A 19,523-nucleotide genomic window follows, 5' to 3' on the forward strand; every position below is an offset into this window, starting at 1 on the left:
CAATGCAGGAGGCATGGTTTCCATCCCTGGAGAGGGAACTAAGATCCTACTTACCATGTGGTGTGGGGGAAAAAATAAAAATAAAAATCTTACAAATGCAAAATAGCTAGAAAAATATGTGCTTTAAAGTTGTAAAAAAAAAAATCCATACATTTACTATTTCACTTTTAGAACCATAGACAAGATTTTTTAAGTAACGTAGCTCATACCCTTTTTTCTTGACATGGACCAGGGCTGGGGCAGAGGGCCCACTTGATTATGGATGGTGGGGTCTGTATTTGTCACATACAAGTGATGTAGCAAAGAAGTAAACCTTTAATATAAGGGTCCCACCCACCCTTTCAGTATTATTCAATTTTTTAAAATCAATGCAAATGTGTTGATTTGAAAAACTTTTTAAAAGGCACTCCTGCATACTCACCAGTGGGCCACAGAAGAACCTTTGAGGTCTCTGATTATGTTGCCATCAAAGTCCATTCACCCCACTGTTTTGTAATTTTCATTTACTTTTTTGAGTTCCCTCTTCAAGCTATGAGGTCAGGGTCACTTCCAGGCTGAGTCCATAATATTATGACAAAGAAGGGATGTGGTCACTAAACCCATTCTCTCTTCCCACTGGGCACATAGATGACCTATATTTTTCTTACCTCTGCCTTTAAGTTGGAGTCAGGTGACTTCATTCTGGCCCTGGAGTGTAAGTGAAAGTAATTTATGCTATTTCCAGAAATGGGCCATGAAAATCTGCCTATCCCCCTCTGCTTCTCCTCATTGGCAGCAAACTTGGAGGCTCCTTTTTTGAAAATCTTCACAAGATAGAAGATGTGAAAAACATCATCAAGAGGGAAAAGAATTGCAGAAAGAAGAGGCCAAAACCTCTCAAAAATTAAAAGGCAAAGAAAATGAGTGTTTTCTAAGTAAATTACAAATTAAAATTCTGCTTACTCTTAATTTTTACTGTTCAGCCATTTTTCTTTTTTTTTAATTTATTTATTGATTTTAATTGGAGGCTAATTATTTTACAATATTGTAGTGGTTTTTGCCATACATTGACATGAATCAGCCATGAATGTACATATGTTCCCCATCCTGAACCCCCTCCCACCTCCCTCCCCATCACACCCCAGCCATTTTTCTTGACCTTGCTCTCTGATTCCATACATTCCAGAGTGTTCAATGGATTTGTAACTATTAAATAAAAATAGCTGTCATTTATTAAATCATGTAAAAGTATTAAAATTAAATTTTATTGATTAAAAAAATGGATGCATGAAAAAGCTTTGCCCAGCACACACACACATACACATACACCCCACTGCTGACCCACAGCAGACTGTGACATGAGCAAGAAATAAACCTTCATTTAATGACTCCCCTGAGATTTATGGGTTGTTTATTATAGCAGTGAGCATATCCAGGCTAATGTAGGTAGGAACTCAATAACTGCTTGAAAAATAAAGACTTTCCTCTAAAGATCGAAGCAACAACTTGGCAGGTAGGCTAGTCCCCACAAAAACAAAAAGAATGTCATTATTTTGTCCCAACTAAACATTCTTCCCAGAAACAGCTTGTTTCCTTATATTGTTGCTGGCGACAATTTCTATCACTTGACTCGAGGCATTTAAACAGTGTTATTATAGACAATACAGAAAATTTCGAATAAATGACAGTCTTGGCACCCAAGCATGAGAATTCAGCTATTTCCTGTGAGATATACATACTTAGACCAGCTCAATTCATCCTTCTTCTGAAACATATACTTACAGGAATTTCCTCGATGGTCCAGTGGTTAAGAATCTACCCTGCAATGCAGGGGATACAGGTTCGATCCTTGGTTGGATAAGATTCTGCAGAGCAATTGAGCCCACAAACCACAGCTAGAGAGTCCATATGCTGCAAGGAAGGTTCTGCATGCTGCAACTAAGACCCAACGCAGCCAAATAAATATTTTTTAAAGTAAATAAATAAAACATATACTTACAGATCATTTGCTATCTGCTAGGCCTGCCCCTGCCTTGATGAGTGGAGGAGAGAAGATGGAAACAGCCTTCTAACCACAAAAGCAGAAAGAATGGGGCAAGGGCCCCCACTGGAAGAGCGTGGCCAAGGCCATTGGACTGAGAGAAGGAAGAGTGGATTGGTCCTGCATCCAAATCACTTCATGACTGTGAGCGAGTCTCTGCCCTTCCTGAGTCCCAACTCCTCCTCTGTAAATGGCCCATGTAGACAGATCTAAGGACAGCAAGTACGTAGCACCAAGCTGCCCCTTCACAGAAAGCACATCAATCACATGATCCACGGATGCAGCTTCAGAACAGTTTCCAGCACTGAGCTCCTGGCCACTGCTAGTCCAGGAAACCTGCCAGCTGCCTGTTAGAGTCCCTTGGACTGCAAAGAGATCCAACCAGTCCATCCTAAAGGAAATCAGTCCTGAATATTCACTGGAATGACTGATGCTGAAGCTGAAACTCTAATACTTATGGCCACCTGAAGTGAAGAACTGACTCGTTGGAAAAGACCCTGATGCTGGGAAAGACTGAAGGCAGGAGGAGAAGGGGACAACAGAGGATGAAATGGTTGGATGGCATCACCAACTCGATGGACATGAGTTTGAGTAGGCTCTGGGAGTTGGTGATGGACAGGGAAGCCTTGCTTGCTGCAGTCTATGGGGTTGCAAAGTCAGACACGACTGAGCAACTGAACTGAACTGAACCCCAAAGAAGGCATCTTCTAGGTTCCCATTAAGCGTCTCTGTCACGAAGTCAGAAACTGGGAGAAGGTCCCTAAGAGATCTCCCTGAACTCAGAAATGTCTCAGACCAAAGGTTTTATAGAGAAGCCAAAGCAAGCAGGACGATTTTAGACACCGCTTTATTGGGACTTCCATGGTTCTTCTCCATAGCATAGTGGTTAAGAACACAGACTTGGAAGACTTCCCTGGTTGTCCAGTGGCTAAGACTCCATGCTCTTAATACAGGGGGCCTAGGTTCCATTCCTTTGTCAGGAAGCTAGGTCCCACATGCCACAGTTGAAAATTCCTCATGCCACAGCTAAATATCTCATGTGCCACTATGAAGATCGAAGATCCTGCACGCTGCAACTAAGACTCAGTGCAGCCAAATAATTAGATAAATATTTTTTTTAAAAAAGAACATAGACTTGGGAACCAGACTACCCAATTGGAGTTTGAAGCCTGATTCCACTTATCAACTGTCAGAGCTTGGGCAAGTTATGGATGCTTTTTGTGCCTCAGTTTCCTCAACTGCTAATATAATATAATATAAGCTAATATAATTTAAGCCTTATAATATAAGGCTTAAAATGCCTAAATTCATGAAGCATTTGGGACAACAGCTAGTGTGTATTAAAGTGTGTGTGTGTGCACCCGAGGTTGCTTCAGTCATGTCCAACTCTTTGCAACCCTATGGACTGTATCATCTGTCCATGGGATTCTCCAGGCAAGAATACTGGAGCGGGTTGCCATACCCTCCTCCAGGGGATGTTCCTGATCCAGGGATCAAACCCACGTCTTTTATGTCTCCTGTATTGGCAAGCGGGTTCTTTACCACTAGCACCACCTGGGAAGCGCCATATTAAAGTATAAAGCTTGTTAAATAAATTGTCTAGTGAGCACCATGGCACTTCTTCACCCCCAGGGGACAGTGAAGGAGTGAGGATGAGGTTGGGAGCCAAAGGTTCTGCTGAAGAGCTTAAGTGAGGATTTCCAAGACTGGAGACCCTATCCTGTTACCCCAAATCCTCTCTGACCTCTGGCCCCCATACAGCCTTGCTCTGGGGCCTGGTACCAGAACTAAGTACGGGACACATCCCAGCCTTGAGATCTTGAACTAAGGCTGAGCCAGTCTTCCCTCCCCATGGGGCTCGTGGTCTTTCTATGACTAAGGAAAGGCGTACGTCAGAGGGTTAAACAGGGCTTCCCAAGTTGCTCAGTGGTAAAGAATCCACCTGCCAATGCAGGAGATGCAGGAGACGTGGGTTCGATCCCTGGGTCAGGAAGAGCCCCTGGAGTAGGACATGGCAACCCACTCCAGTATTCTGGCCTGGAGAAACCCATGGACAGAAGAGCCTGGTGGGCTACAGTCCATGGGCTCACAAAGAGTCAGATACGACTGTGCGACTGAGCATGGGATAAAAAATAAAATATCATATCTAAAATCTGGCAATAGAAAAGGGTTAAATATATTCCCACTAGGGTGGAGGTCAATTTCCTCTCTGAAATCTTGGCTCTCCAGGCTTCCTTCACTCCACCCTCAACACATGTGCAGGATGTGAAATCGCTGAGGGATCTACTGCTTCCTACTTCCCTTTGAAATCCTAGTTCCCTTACTGGAAAAAAAAAAAAAATTTTGTCTAGATGAGCATTTCTCAAAACTTCCGAAGCCCAGGAAGCCTCTGAAGCCCCTACCAAGCTGCCTCTCCTCCTGCAGCTGCTCCTCCACGGGAGGATGAAGGTCTCCATGGCAGCCGTCTCCTTCCTCCTCCTCCTCAGCATCACTGTGGCCCTTGGGTCCAAGAACGGATCGTCTTCAAGTGAGTACAACACCTTCCAACCTGGTCCCTGTGGGATAGCAAGCAGGAGCCGGGGTGCTGGGATGCGAAGAGAAAGGGGCTCCAGAAGGGGGTCTAGTGTCTTCTTTTCTTTATTACTGAAGTGTAGTTGCTGTGGGCTCCCCAGGTGGCTCAGTGGTAAAGAATCCTCCTGCCAAGCAGGAGATGCGGGTTTAATCCCTGAATCGGGGAGACCCCCTAGAGGAAGATACAGCAACCCACTCCAGTGTTCTTACCTGGAGAATCCCACGGACAGAGGAACCTGGCCGGTTACAATCCAGGGGTGGCCGGTTACAATCCAGGGGTCGCAAAGTGTCAGATACTATTTAGCGACTAAATAACAACAACATAGTCCCATGGACAGAGGAGTCTAGTGGGCTGCAGTCCATAGGGTCACAAAGAGTTGGACACGACTGAAGTAACTTAGCACGCATGCCTACACAAGGTTATATTACCTAAGGTGTCTAATATAGTGATTCATAATTTTTAAAGATCATATTCAATTTATAGTTATAAAATATTGACTGTATTCCCTGTGTTGTATAATGTATCCTTATAGCTTATTTTATACTTAATTGTTTGTACCTCTTAATCCCCTAGCCCAACTTTGCCCCTCCCCCCTTCCTTCTCCCTACTGGTAAACACTATTGTTCTGTATATCTGTGAATCTTTTCTTTTCTGTTCTATTCATTTGTTTGTTGTGTTTTTTAGATTCTGCGTATAAGGATATGATACTGTGTTTATTTTTCTCTGTCTGACTTATTTCACTTAGCAGGCTCTGTTGCTGTGAAAGTCACTCAGTCGTGTCCTACTCTTTGCAACCCCATGGATATAGTCTGTGGAATTCTCCAGGCCAGAATGGGTAGCCTTTCCCTTCTACAGGGGATCTTCCCAATCCAGGGATCAAACCCAATTCTCCCGCATTGTGGGCAGATTCTTTACCAGCTGAGCCACAAGGGAAGCCCAAGAATACTGGAGTGGGTAGCCTATCCCTTCTCCAGTGGATCTTCCAGGCCCAGGAATCGAACCAGGGTCTCCTGCATTGCAGGCGGATTCTTTACCAACCGAACTATCAGGGAATCACTTAGCATAATGCCCTCCAAGTCCAACCAGGTGGCTGCAAATGGCAATATTTCATTCTTTTTACAGCTGAGTAGTATTCCACTGTGTCTGATGTCCTCTTAAACTGGTTTCATCCTCACATTGCCCAGGACCAGTCCCCTCCCTGCCAACGCCATGCAGTGAGGCCAGGTTATCTCTTCACTCCCTCCATTCCTCTCTCTTTGCCATTAAACTAAAGACAGGCCCATCCCATTTGGGCTCATTATCCCCCAGGAGACTGGGAAGACGTGTTTGGGACCCTCAAGGTCACTTTGTCCCTTTACCCCCTGAGATTTGGATCCAGGCTGCTTCCAGGGTCTCCCTACCCCATGAGTGCAGCATCACTTGGGTATGTACTTGGGGGAAAGGAACAGTTGGGATGGGGGAGCTCCTAGGCCACCATTTTTCAGCTTGTTTCTTCGGAAGAGCTGCCTTTACAGGCAACCCAAGCTATTCGTCACTCTGCAATTTTACCTCGTTTCCTTTTTAGAAACTGAAGGGAAACATAGAAGGCTGTTGAAATGGAGCTAGACTAGACTGGGTGGAATGGGGACAGTTTGCTTTGCTTATCTGAGGAGTCACTGGGCAGCTCAGAGGATGCAGTGACAGTGGTTCTCAGGGACCAGGGGGTCCCTTACTCCACTCTTCAGGGGGTGAGAGTGCTGCTGGAGATGGCGCTGCATAAGACGACCAGCCCTTCCCTTGCCACCCAAGCACCTCGGTGATGCCGAGGCCATCGCTGTGCACACCCATATTTCTGTCCAGGTTGGTCACATAACGTGACGGCCCCAATCACTGCACCCCCTAACTGCAAGGCCCTTGATCTGAAACCCCTCCCCTGCTGCCCCTGTAATTCAATCTTGGTGTGACTTTGTTGTCACCAAGAGCACCTCCTACAAGAGCCATGAAATTTTGGAATCAAAAAATAACTGAAAAATACAGTGATTTTTTTTAAGTGTTTTAGATCAGGAAAATTTTTCTTCCAGCAAAATCTTACACAGGAGGCCCAAAATGTAAAACAGGGGAAAAACGGCAGATGGGGTCTTATACCCGTAACTCAGCTCCCAAGTGCCTCTGCGCCTCCAGGAAGCTGTGTGTAAAATGCAGTCAGCCGCCAAGGCAGTTAACCGCCTTGTTCACAGATGAGCAGACATGGGGGTGATGGTGCAAAGCCAACAGAGGCTGGATGGGGTTAGATCTGGTAGTCCTAGCTCCCTGGTCATTGTCCGTGGGTCTTGGTGTGGGCATTCTGCCCTCTTGGCAGGGCGTGGGTTCAGTGGGGATCAGGCAGGATGGGGGCACTGGGAGGGACAGGATCTGCATCCCCAATCCTATTGGGACTTTTCCCCCCTAATATCCCTTCTCCCCAGGGTTGTGTGCTCGCTGAGATCTGGACTTTGCTGCGCTTCCATCCAGAGTTCAAAGTCATCAGCCAGTCCTTTGGGGGTGAGGCGGCAATTGTCGTGGTCTATGCGCAGGTTGGAAAAGAATTTCGAGACATGAGGCAGAATGAGAGGAGAAGAGAGTTTACTAGAGCAGGAGATGCTGTTAGGCCAGTGGGCTGGCTCAAGACAGGGACAGTGCCTTTTGTGGGCTGGTAGCCAATTTTTATAGCCTCAAGACAAAGAAACTTCTTGCTAGAAGGGTGGTGTTAGGTGGTTGGTTAGGATGCTATAGGATGGGTATTTTTGTCAATGTGGGGTCAGGGAGCTGCCCGGTTTAGAGCAGGGGGGCTCATGACAACATAGCTTCCCTGGTGGCTCAGATGGTAAAGAATCTGCCTGCGATGCAGGAGACCTGGGTTTGATCCCTGGGTCAGGGAAGATCCCGTGGAGAAGGGAATGGGAAACCCACTCCAGTATTCTGGCCTGGAGGATTCCTTGGACAGGGGAGTCTGGCGGGCTACAGTCCATGAGGTGACTTTGGTAAAGGACTCCACAGGGGTGAGAGAAAGGGAGGCAGGGTGATCGGTGATGAAGGAGGAGAGAAAAAGGAGCCCGGGGATTAGCCTGAGAGGGAGGCCAGGGGACTGAGCTTTTTCTACAGCCCTCTCTCTGAATTCTGGGGTGCTCTCCTTCCTTTCCTCCTGCACCCCCTAGGGTTCCAGAGGCAGTCAGCACCCTGCATCTCTAACGAGCACCCTGATCTCAGCTTGCTCCCCTCTTTCTCCTCAGGAGGACCTTACCACCCCGCCGAGTGCTGCCTCACCTACGTGAGCCGGCCAGTCCCCCGGCAGCGCGTTTCAAGCTATTATGAGACCAGCAGCCAATGCCCCAAGCCTGGAATCATGTAGGTGAAACCCACACACCACCCTGGGGGATGGGGGGCCCGTAGGGCTGGGAGCATGGTGGGGAAGGGCAGGGGGGAGAACGCAGGATGGGTGCTCCCCAAAGTGCTCTCAGGCGTGTCCACAGAGAGAAGCAGCATGGGGTGGGGTAGGGAGAAGCAGACTTGGGGCTCAGGGGCCGTCAGGGGGGCCCTGCTGGGTCCAGGAGGAAGCTGGGCCCATGGATGAGGATGTGGTGGGGAGAGGAAGGAGAGGCAAGGGACACCTCCTGGGTTGGGCATGGAGACTGGACGGGTCTAAGCAGCCCTGAGGGGCTGGAGGGTGTATCTCCGAAAATACACTGGCCCTGGGCTGCCTCTAACTAAGGAAGGGGAACCGGTCTGGGTGGAATGAGGAATCTGTGAAGAAGGAAGGACTGGCTCTCGCTTCCTGGCTCCCGGAGCCTTGGTTGGTCATCCTTCTCCCCTCTTGTTCCACAGCTTCATCACCAAGAAGGGCCATTACATCTGTGCCAACCCCCGTGATGGCTGGGTCCAGGACTATATCAAGGAACTGGAGGAGTGACCCAGAAGTAATGGAGAAGGACACAGCTCGGGATTTAAAGAGAGGGGGTTGAACCCCACTCCCCTCCTCCCAGCTCAGCCCCAGCCGCCTCCTGGGAGATGCCCTGACTTGAATTAAAGACCAGTCAGGCCCTTCCCTGCCCTCATGCATTTCTACTAAATTTCCCCGCTCGCTGCGGACTTGAGGACACTGGTGAGCCCAGCCATGCCTGCTCTGGCAAGGCAGCTCAGGGTGCCACCCTCAGCCTCATGCTTCACTCTGCAGAAGTTTGGCCAGAGCCTGGTGCAAAAAAAAAAAAAAAGGGTCAGGTCTGCCATGGAGGTAGAGAGAAACTGAACAGGAAGTGAGGAAGACACGCTGTATAAAGGCTACCTTGAGACAGTAATGACCACAATAAAAACAGATACTATTTTTGTAGCACCTCCATAGTCCAAGCACTCTGCTAAAGCAGTCTATGTGCATTCATTTATTTAAGCTTCACAAGGAAAGCTTGATTTTGCAGCTAAATCTTCATAAAGGCCTCTCTGTAACAGTTAAGTTCCATAGTCTTTTTCTGTGGTGGTCCCAAGGCCTTTGTCCCCTGCTGGCTAAGATAGGAATGATTGATGGACAAATTTTATCCAATTCTTCGCCATCCACATACACACATCAGGTTGCACTATATTGTTTTATTCATTTTTGTGTACTTCACAAGGCATAGCAAAAAGTCTGGCCCACATCAGGTGCTCAGGAAATGGATGGATGGGTGGGTGGATGGGTGGGTGGGTGGGTAGATGGATGGATGCATGCATGCATGCATAGATGGATGGATAGTGGATGGTGGATGAACGGGTGGATGGATGAATGCATAGATGAATGAATGGATGGTGCATAGATGAATGAATGGATGGTACATAGATGGATGGGTGGATGGATTGATGCATAGATGGGTGGGTGGATAAATGGATGAATAGATCAGTGGGTGGATGGATGGATGGTGGATGAATGAGTGGATGGATGCATAAATGGATGGATGGATAGATGGGTGGATGGATGGATGGATAGTGGATGGTGGATGAATGGGTGGATGGATGAATGCATAGATCGGTGGATGAATGGATGGTGGATGGGTGGATAGACGGAATGAGAAAGGAACCAAGAGGAAGCTTATGTTCCAGCTGACCCCAAAGGCTCTCAGACCCATCTTCCAGGTTCAAGGAGCTCTGCATACACAGAGGAAGAGCACACCCAGTGTAGACATGATGACCACCCTCCCTGGTCTCCAGCCCTCCATAAAGACCAAGGGTGTCTGCACAGCAAAGGCACAGCAGGCTTCCTCATACCTCCTCTCCTCCACACACAGAGGTTAAGGGTTATCTCATATACCTACCCCGCTACCCTCATAAAAAGCCACAGCTTTACCACCACTAACTGCCCTGAACCCACCAGGACTAATTGCATTGCCTGCTTTTCCCTATTTTATAAGCAATCTTGCCAAACAACAAGACCCACAAGGATTTTCGAGATCCTTATTTCCCCACACCCCGTCCCCCACAACTGCTATCTCCTGAAACACTCCCTCATGCCTCTAGAGGTCACAGTCCATCAAAGAGCAAATCCCCTCTTTCATTTCTTCTCTGAAAGCTGCCTTCAGCCTGGAACAGGGTTCTGAGGCAGTCTGAAAAGAGAAGATACTGAGGGGCAGGTCCATGGGCCCATGCTGAGTCGCTTTGTAGCCCACCAAGCCCCTCTACTGGAGTGGGTTGCCATGCCCTCCTCCAGGGCATCTTCCCGACCCAGGGATTGAACCTGCTTCTCCTGCGACTCCTGCATTGCAGGCGGATTCTTTATCATCGAGCCGCCAGGGAAGCCCGAGGGGGCAAGTCCAGCTTTAGCCAAAGCCAAGGGCGGAAGCTGGAACTCTGGGACCCAGAAGCAGGTTGTCAGGTTCACCGTGTTGGACAGCCCTCTGCTGGCCATGATTGACCACGGTGGCAGATTGGATTAACCCACACTGAGGGCACCCAGGCTTCCCAGGTGACGCTAGGGGTAAAGAACTCGCCTGCCAATGCCAGAGACCTAAGAGAAGCTGGTTTGATCCCTGGGTTAGGAAGATCCCCTGGAAGAGGATACGGCAACCCACTCCAGTATTCTTGCCTGGAGAGTCCGAAGGACAGAGGAGCCTGGAGGGCTACAGTCCTTGGGGTCGCAAATATTTGGACATGACTGAAGAGACTTTACCCGCACGCATGAGGGCACCCAGGAGGGATCAGCTGATTAGACCTGAAACTGGTTCCCAGTGCAAAGTCCAAAGAGGTAAATGAGAGCATCAACAAATGAGACAAACATTTCAGCAAACAGGAACCCAAAGATCTGACCCTTTAGGAATGGGGGAAGAGTATTAGTGACGTAATCTGCAACAAGAAAGTGTGAGTTCCATCGTGTGTCCTCGGACGGGGGCGAGGGGGACACTCTTTTCCGAGGTCACTAAACCCTACCCTTGCCTCAGTCTGTGCTCTCTCTAACCCTGCTTTCTGTTTGCCTCCCAAAGACTGATCACCTGGGGAAAAGGTCGGTTCAACCTCCCCTCTTCTTTCCCAAAGTAGAGATGGGGGCGGGGAACTCGATGAAGCCACACAGATTCTGTTTCCAGGACTGCCTATCTGGCTCCGTGGTAAAGAATCCGCCTGTCAATGGAGGAGACGTAGGTTCAATCCCTGGGTCGAGAAGATCCCCTGGAGGAGGGCATGGCAACCCACTCCGGTATTCTGGCCTGGAGAACCCCGCAGACAGAGGAGCCTGGTGGGTTACAGTCCATGGGGCCACAAAGAGTCGAGTCGACTTAGTGACTAAACAGCCTCTGCCTCCTACCCACGTGAGATTTATTTAGCCTCTCTAAGCCTCAGGGGCCTCATCTGCAAAACGGGAATAAAGTCTCTACTCCCCTCTGTGAATTTAAGTAAAATAGGGCCTGAAGGGAGCTGACACCCAGCGCCTATTCTTCCCTTTCTCTTTTCCTCCATGCAGATGCAAATATTAGCAAATTCAACTGTGCACCAGACCCCACCCTCCACTGCCCTCCCTTTCAGCAAACAGGAAGGGAGGACCGTCGTCTCTCTTCCTCCACCCACTCTGAAGTGGTCAGAGTCCAGAGAGCTGAGGGCCCCGCGTGGGTGACCAGCAAGGAAGGAGACTGTGTCCGCCCAGCCTCCCCCCGGAGCCTGACTGCCCACTGAGAGGATGAAGGTCTCCGTGGCTGCCCTCTTTCTCCTCGTTCTCACCATCACTTCTGTTGTTCACAGCCAGCCAAGTGAGTCCACCTGCCCCTGGAGGGCGGCACTGAGCCAAGGGAACAGGGAGCAGGCCAGGGTGATGCCGAGAGTGCTCTCAGGCCTCCGTCATCAGCCCCAGGCCCCCACCTGCACCCACGCTGCTGCACACTGGCCCCTGGCAAGCAGAGCTGAGCTGCGCTCCAGAGCTGCTGGGGCTGGGCAGTCTCAGGAAGCTGGGTCGAGGTCACGTCAGGAGTCCTGAGGACACAGCAGGAATGATCATTTAGGAGGAAGAGCCAAGGAAGGAGCAGAAGGGACAATCACAAACATATGTGATGAGGAGGAAGGCGAGGCAAGTGGGTGGGAAAAGCCACGCCTGCTCTGGCAGGGCAGGACCAAGGGAGTCAGGGAGGCCGGCGGAGGGAGATTTGGGGCTAAGCCCAGAACGGGGAGTCTGAATCTAGACACCCCTTGCGGGCAGGATCTGTTGTAGATTTCTGGGACTGCCATGGCAACCAAGAGACGCCCCAGTGGGATGCCCACATGTGCCATTTGGGGATTTCTGGGCCCTTGGCTCCATCTCCCAGCCTAGGGCTAAAAAAGTTTGTAGAAAAGAGAAAAGGAGTTGAAGGAGATTGAAAGGCTTTGTAGCCATGAGACAGATGCATGGGCTCTGCCTCTACCAGCATTTATGAGGGCTGGTGACAGGCAAGGGACCAGAGACTCAGGCCATCTCTCAGTACATACCCGCCTTTAATGGCCCTTTCTTTCTCCCTAAGGCTGCCCTTGGCACGTAGTCTGGCTGGATTCTGCCTTTGTGAACCCTCGGGGGAGCGAGGGTCACACACACCATGTAATCTGCCCACATACTCTCAGCACGCCCCTGATCCCTGTAAACGTCGCCTTAAAGAACCAGGGCCACTGTGGGTAGAGGCGCCTCCTGGGGGTGGGAGGGGGCAATATTGCCCTTCGGGAAGGTCAGGCAGGAAGAAAAATGGCCCAGCCAAAGCATGGATCAGCCAAATGGTGCCCTGGAGACGTCTCAAGTTTTGCCACCTACTGGTCAGGGATTTGCACTCTGCAGGTCTCGGGGCTGGGGAAGGTAATATCCTTGAATGATGAGCAGTCAGGGGAGCTCAAGGGGGACACAGTGCTACCAACCAACCAAGTCTGGCCTCCTGGGAGTGTCAGAGAGGGAGAGAAAATACTTTCCAAGCCAGTAGAGTGGCCATTACTACCATTACCTCTTTAAAAAAAAAAGAAAAAGTTTTTATTTTGTATTGGAGTGCAGCCATTAACAATGTTGCGATAGTTTCAGGTGCACAGGGAAGGAACTCAGCCATGCTTACACATGTATCCATTCTCCCTACCATCAGCTCTTAATCACAAGCGCTGACACTTTCTACACCAGACTCTGAGTTAAGGGTTTTGCAAGCATTTTCTCAACTCATCCTCACCACGATCCTAGGACATAACTTCTTTTTATTATTATTGATTTATTTTTATTGAAGTATAGTTGATTTACAATGTTGTTAATTCTTGTTATACAGCAAAGTGATTTGGTTATACATATATATGCATTCTTTTTAAATATTGTTTCATTATGGTGTAGCATAGGATATTTTGTTACTTGCAGAATAACTGTTTTACAATGTTTTGTTCGCAATGTGAATCAGCTGTATGTTTGCACACATCCTCGCCCTCTTGGGCCTCCCTCCCACCCATCATCCCAGCTCTTTAGGTCATCACAGGGCACTGAGCTGAGCGCCCTAGGTTATAAAGCGGCTTCCCACTAGCTCTCTGTTTTACACATGGTAGCATATATATGTCAATGCCACTGTCTCAATTCATCCTGCCTTCTCCTTCCCCTGCTGTGTAGGATGGAGCTTTTTCACCTTCATTTAATGGGTGAAGGCATCCAGAGAGGTTAAGAAATTTGCCCATGATTCAAGTCATTTAGTCAAGACTCCAACCCATGCTGTCTGGCCCCAAAACTTAAATACAAGCCTTTTCCCCTTGCCCTGACATCTCCTGCTCATCCTTGCATCTCAGCTTCCCCCCTACCTCAGCTTCTCTGGTGCCTCTAGGACAGAATGCAGGCTCCCTGACATAGTTCAGAAGGGGTGCAGCCCTCCCCGCCCTCTTTAATATCCTCTTCCTACTTCTTCCTTCCCACCTTGCACTGTGGCTCCTGGAACTGCTCCATCCTCCCAGACACGCTGGGCTTCCCCCACCTCAGGCCTCCATATATTTCTTTCTTCCAGATCCCATGACCCCTCTGTCTGCCTAAGTCCTGCTCATCCCTCAGGAATCAGCTCAGACATCACCTGCTGCGGGACTTCTTCCTCAACCAGCCAGGCTGGGTCAGGTGCTCCTCGTTCTGTTCCCATGGCCCCTTGCGTCAAAATCTACTCTATCCCATTGTAGTGCTTATCTGTTCACTTTGCTTTTTCACCCAGACTGGTCTATAAGGGGACACAAGAGTAGTGACTGTGTCTTCCACATGTTCTAACTCCCATAGAGCCTGGCTTGTAATAGGAGCTTAATATATGTTTGCCCAGTCAAGTTCATCAGCAAATGTGAATCCCCCAGTCCTTTGTACTTGATGAAGCTCAGCCTCAGATGAGGCTGAAAGATCTGCAGAAGATTCATCTTTTTCTCTTGTCTGTTACCCATCAAGCTACCACCAATCCCTGCTGACAGATGGCTTTGCCATCAGAAGAACAGACAAAATGCAAGAGATGGGAGATGGAGGTGGGCAGCCATGGGCTTCCTCTCTGCCTTCTTAACTCAGCTTTCAATGTCATCCCCTCAGAAATTCCTGAGTCGGTGAACCCCCCACCCAACTGCTGCCTGAAGTATCATGAGAAAGTATTGCCGAGGAAACTGGTGGTGGGATACAGACAGGCCCTCAACTGTCACCTGCCGGCAATCGTGTAAGCACCGTCCTGCAGACATTTACAGGCAGCGGGAAGGGGAGCCCAAGGCTGGATCGGGGTACACAGAACCAAGTCTCCATGCTAGAACAGGGGAGCAGCAGTTAAGGGCCTGGGCTTTGACTCTCATGGGACAGGCCTGGGGTTTGTTCTAGACTTTGCCACCTTACAGAGGCACGTGGCTGGTTCATGTGGTCCAAGAAACGGTGGCCATAACGGAACTCGAGCCTGAGGGTCTAGGCTGAATGGAGAGGGGCTGAAAGAAGAGACGATGAGGTCTAGAGGCCAGAGAGGGGAGTTTTTTGAGGGGACCCAGACAGAGGGAGGCCTAGGGAGGTGGTACAGGGCATGAGGCAAGCCCCCAGTGAGCTAGAAGTGAGGGGGAGCGTGTGGACTGGACCCCTAACTGCTCCAGGGCCCCTGATGGTCTAACTCTGCCCCCACAGCTTCATCACCAAGCGGAAACGAGAGGTCTGTACCGACCCCAACAATGACTGGGTCCAAGAGTACGTCAAGGATCCCAGACTTCGTCCGCGGCATTCCAGGAGGTTGGCCTAGGTTAACATCACCAGATGGGAGGAAGGTCAAGCCCAGATCCACAACTCGCCGTGGTGGTCAGGCCTCCAACAGAGCCCAAGTTCGACGGGGGCGGGGGGAAGGCGTAATCCCGTGAAAACACAGGCAACCTTGTGGTCTGAATGACAAGAGTCACCTTCAGAGAAAGAGGCCAGAGATTCAAAAAAGTAAAGCATTTCGAATATATTCTCAGTCTCCGGAGGAAATGCCAAGGTTGAGGGGGAGGGCAGGGATACATCCTTAACGCTCAGCACAGCACTTTCACATCCTCCTCCTTGTCCTGCTTCAGACCCTCACCTCCCTCCGATGCACCAGCCCATCCTGAACGATCACGTCCTGCCTCCCAACAGCCAAACCACCTCTGGCTCTCTCTGGCCTCCCACTCATTAAAAGACTCACGGGACTCTTGACTTTTCCTGTCTACCCTTATCCTTTGTCTAGATCTCTTTTTTCTTCTATTATGCTTTTCTTTTAAAACCTAACCTTTTGGGACTTCCCGGGTGGTCCAGTGGCTAGGACTCTGTGCTCCCAGTGCAGGGGCCCAGGTTCAATCCCTGGTCAGGGGACTAGATCCCACACGTGGCAACTAAAAAACCCCTCATGCCGCAACTAAGACCCAAGGCAGCCAAATAAATAAAAATTAAAAACAAAAAACCTAACCTTTTCTTATGGGAATCGTCAAATGCTAATGATTTTTGTCCCTGTTGCTGAGGCTTTGCTGAATTCCCCAATATTGGGTCTTCCCCAGGGTGATGTGGGTACAGATGGTACTGAAACAAAAGAGGAGGTGTCAATCCCTAGGTCCCTCCCACTGCAAGCTGGAAGGGCATTTGGCTAGGCTGGGGGTGAAAATCCTGGTCCAAAACTCAACCATTCAGTAAACACAATTTCCTTTATTACCAACTTCGTTTCTAACTCCCTGCCTCCTTTCTGCTGGGATGGCAGAAACTTAATCTCAGTTTTTTCAGGGTCTTCACATTCCCCTGAGAAATTTCTCCATTTGGGGAACTGGAGCTTTTATATAGCACTGAGGCCAGAGGTGGGGGGCTTCCCTGGTACATCAGATGGTAAAGAATCTGCCTGCAATGCAGGAGACCTGGCTTCGATTCCTGGGCTTAGGGAAGATCCCCTGGAGAAGGTAATGGCATTCTACGCCAGTAGTCTTGCCTGGAGAATTCCATAGACGGAGGAGCCTGGTAGGTGACAGTCCATGGATGGCTAAGAGCAGGACGTGACTGAGTGACTAACACTTTCACTTTATTTTTTTTCCAGACGTGGATTATTTTTTCCCCCTCCTCCCTACCTCTCTGTCCCCAGCTCAACAATAGGGAGTGGACTCAGACAAAGTCCAACATTCCCCCAAAATGGTGTTGTGAAGGCAAAGCAAAGTCAGGCAAAAGCCCTGACTAAAGCCCTATAGAGAAACGAATTTGGTGAAGTGATCATTGGGAAGACTGGTCTTCCAATGACTTGGATTCTGCTAAACTGACCCAAGCCTGCCCCCAGTGGCCGCCCGTGGTACTACATCATCCTGCCTGCCTGCTCCCCGACCCCAACTGACGCTAACCCACCCAGACGCCACCTGACCCCAGCTGACCAATCAGACTCTCTCTTAGATGAACTTCGGACCTGAGAAACCAGCCCTGGAGCATTGTCCAAAGGGAAGAGGTCTGTGTACTCGTCTGCGGAAGCCCCTGGAGCTGCCCTGTCCCTCCTCCAGGCTTGGAGGTTTGGCTAACCTCAGTTGCATGAGGTGCCCCAACATTCTTCCCACTATTCTTGTTTGTTTTGTCCGTTTGTTTGAATTCCTAGAGGACCGTGGTGGCATTTAGCACCTCTGCAATAACTTTTTGCTGGTTTAGGTCAGTTCTGTTGTGTGTGTGTTCACACGTACCCAACATTTTTACCGTATTTAAGTGTACAATTCAGTGGCATATTGTCATGCGACCATCACCACTATCCATCTCCAGAACTTTTCCCTCACCCCAGACTGAAACCTCTCTTCCCCATAAACAATAACTTCCCCCTCCTCCCTCCCCCCAGCCCTTCAGTTCAGTTCAGTTCAGTTCAGTCGCTCAGTCGTGTCCGACTCTTTGCAACCCCATGAATTGCAGCATGCCAGGCCTCCCTGTCCATCACCAACTCCTGGAGTTCACTCAAACTCACGTCCATCGAGTCAGTGATGCCATCCAGCCATCTCATCTTCTGTCGTCCCCTTCTCCTCTTGCCCCCAATCCCTCCCAGCATCAGTCTTTTCCAATGAGTCAACTCTTAGCATGAGGTGGCTAAAGTACTGGAGTTCCTAGCCCTTAGGAACCACTATTCTGCTTTCCTTCACTATGAACGCGATTCCTCTAGGAACCTCTAGGTACCTCTAGGTACCTATACCTCTAGGTATAAATGGAATCATCTCGTTATTTGACCTTTTGTAACTGTCTTATTTCACGTAGCACAATGTTTTTAAAATTTATGCATGTTGTCAGGATTTCATTCTTTGCTAGGCCTGAATGATATTTCATTGTCTGTGTCTACCCTGTTTTGTTCATTCATTAATGTGTCCACGGGTGTCTGGGTACCCCCTTTTCCTTACACGAGCTCAAGTTAGCAGGTCTTAGCTTCTGTCGTTTGTGCCAAAAGCACTTTAACTCCTGTACTGACCTGTCAGTCACCACGCTGGCCAGCAGGAGCTTGGGGCAGGTAAGGGCCTCAAACTCTGACCCTCCCCTTTGTCCCGGACAGAGGTCAATGCTCCCTTGTCGTCCCTCCAGGCTGTGAGCTCCTACTTTTGGATCCAGGGATTTCTCTCCACAATTCCTGCAATCAAAGCTAACTGTGATCAAACATCCTCCAGGAGCTCACAGCCCAGGGATGACAGAACCACCGACAGATACAACATAGCCAGGCTGGACCTCTGCTTGCCGGAGCCAGAGTGAACACAGAGAGGTGGCAGGGCTTGGATTGACGCAGAAGCCAGACCACGATCGGTGTGCACAGCCAAGCAGGAGGTTTCAAAGTCCTTAGCCAGCACCAGGGTCATAATCAGGGAACTCGAGTTCAAAGGCCTGAAGGACAAGCTTCCTGAAAACAGGAAGCACAGGCGGGGCCGGGATTCCAGCAAGCTGGAATGGAAATGTCATCATGAGTCTTTTTTTTTTAATCTATCAAGAGTTCAGAGTTGAGATGTCAGTCCAAAAATCTAATTGAAAAATCTGTATACAAAGTCAAATTCTTATCCCGGCACATAATAATAAAACTTGTCAGAAACTCCCAGTGGTTCAGAACCAAAAGTAACTTATCTCAGGTGCAATCGACTGTTTTGTTGTTTTTGTTGGGGTTTTTTATTCGTTTTTTATTGAAGTATAATTGCTTTACAACATTATGTTAGTTTCTGCTGAACAATGAAGTGAATCAGCTGTATGGATACATATATCCCCTTCCTCTTGAGACTCCCTCCCACCCCAACCCCATCCCACCCTCTAGATCACCACAGAGCACCAAGCTGAGCTCCCTGCGTTACACAGGTTTCCACTAGCTAGCTATTTCATACATGGTCGTGTATTTATGTCAAACCTGAACTCCCAGTTCATCCCACCTTCCCTTTCCCCCTCTGTGTCCATCAGAGGGTTTTTCCTAATCTTTTCAAGGTAGATAAATGCCTGGCTTTTAACATAACACGCATGAACACAGAGGCACACACAGGAAAGACCTCCTCGTTCTGACCCATAGGTGTCTCCCAACCGTGATCAGCCTGATCAATCAAAGTGATTCATTCACATTACTGTATGCCTAGCCAGCTTATCAGAGAAGGCAATGGCACCCCTACTCCAGTACTCTTGCCTGGAAAATCCCATGGACGGAGGAGCCTGGTGGGCTGCAGTCCATGGGGTCGCTAGGAGTAGGACACAACTGAGAGACTTCACTTTCACTTTTCACTCTCATGCATTGGAGAAGGAAATGGCAAGCCACTCCGGTGTTCTTGCCTGGAGAATCCCAGGGACGGGGGAGCCTGGTGGGCTGCCGTCTCTGGGGTCGCACAGAGTCGGACACGACTGAAGTGACTTAGCAGCAGCAGCAGCCAGCTTATGTGACTGTCAGCCTTGTGGAACCAAGATGACTGGTAGCGGGTGGACAATAAGGCCTGGAATAGCGGGGTTTTCACTCATCTTTCAGAGAAAAGGGTAGAAAGGGGTGAAGGCCACACACAGCAACGTGAGGGGACCAGTGGGTGGGACAGGAAGGGAAA

At 49.2% G+C, this 19,523-nt stretch overlaps 2 protein-coding genes across 2 annotated transcripts; both read left to right on the top strand.

Moving 5' to 3' along the window:
* The first annotated feature begins 4,325 nt into the window (after positions 1 to 4,325).
* LOC113877996 (C-C motif chemokine 14-like) lies at positions 4,326 to 9,049 on the top strand. The gene is made up of 3 exons (XM_027518768.1): positions 4,326 to 4,547; positions 7,841 to 7,955; positions 8,433 to 9,049. The coding sequence occupies exons 1-3, from the start codon at positions 4,463 to 4,465 to the stop codon at positions 8,515 to 8,517; spliced, it is 285 nt and encodes a 94-aa protein (XP_027374569.1). The 5' UTR covers positions 4,326 to 4,462; the 3' UTR covers positions 8,518 to 9,049.
* A 1,838-nt stretch (positions 9,050 to 10,887) lies between these two features.
* On the top strand, positions 10,888 to 15,934 carry CCL16 (C-C motif chemokine ligand 16). The gene is made up of 4 exons (XM_027518475.1): positions 10,888 to 10,925; positions 11,524 to 11,806; positions 14,584 to 14,704; positions 15,151 to 15,934. Exons 2-4 carry the CDS (start codon positions 11,737 to 11,739, stop codon positions 15,260 to 15,262), a joined length of 303 nt encoding a protein of 100 aa, XP_027374276.1. The 5' UTR covers positions 10,888 to 10,925; positions 11,524 to 11,736; the 3' UTR covers positions 15,263 to 15,934.
* The last annotated feature ends 3,589 nt before the right edge of the window (positions 15,935 to 19,523 follow it).

This window comes from Bos indicus x Bos taurus, chromosome 19 (genome assembly GCF_003369695.1).
Source record: "Bos indicus x Bos taurus breed Angus x Brahman F1 hybrid chromosome 19, Bos_hybrid_MaternalHap_v2.0, whole genome shotgun sequence".
NCBI lineage: Eukaryota > Metazoa > Chordata > Mammalia > Artiodactyla > Bovidae > Bos > Bos indicus x Bos taurus.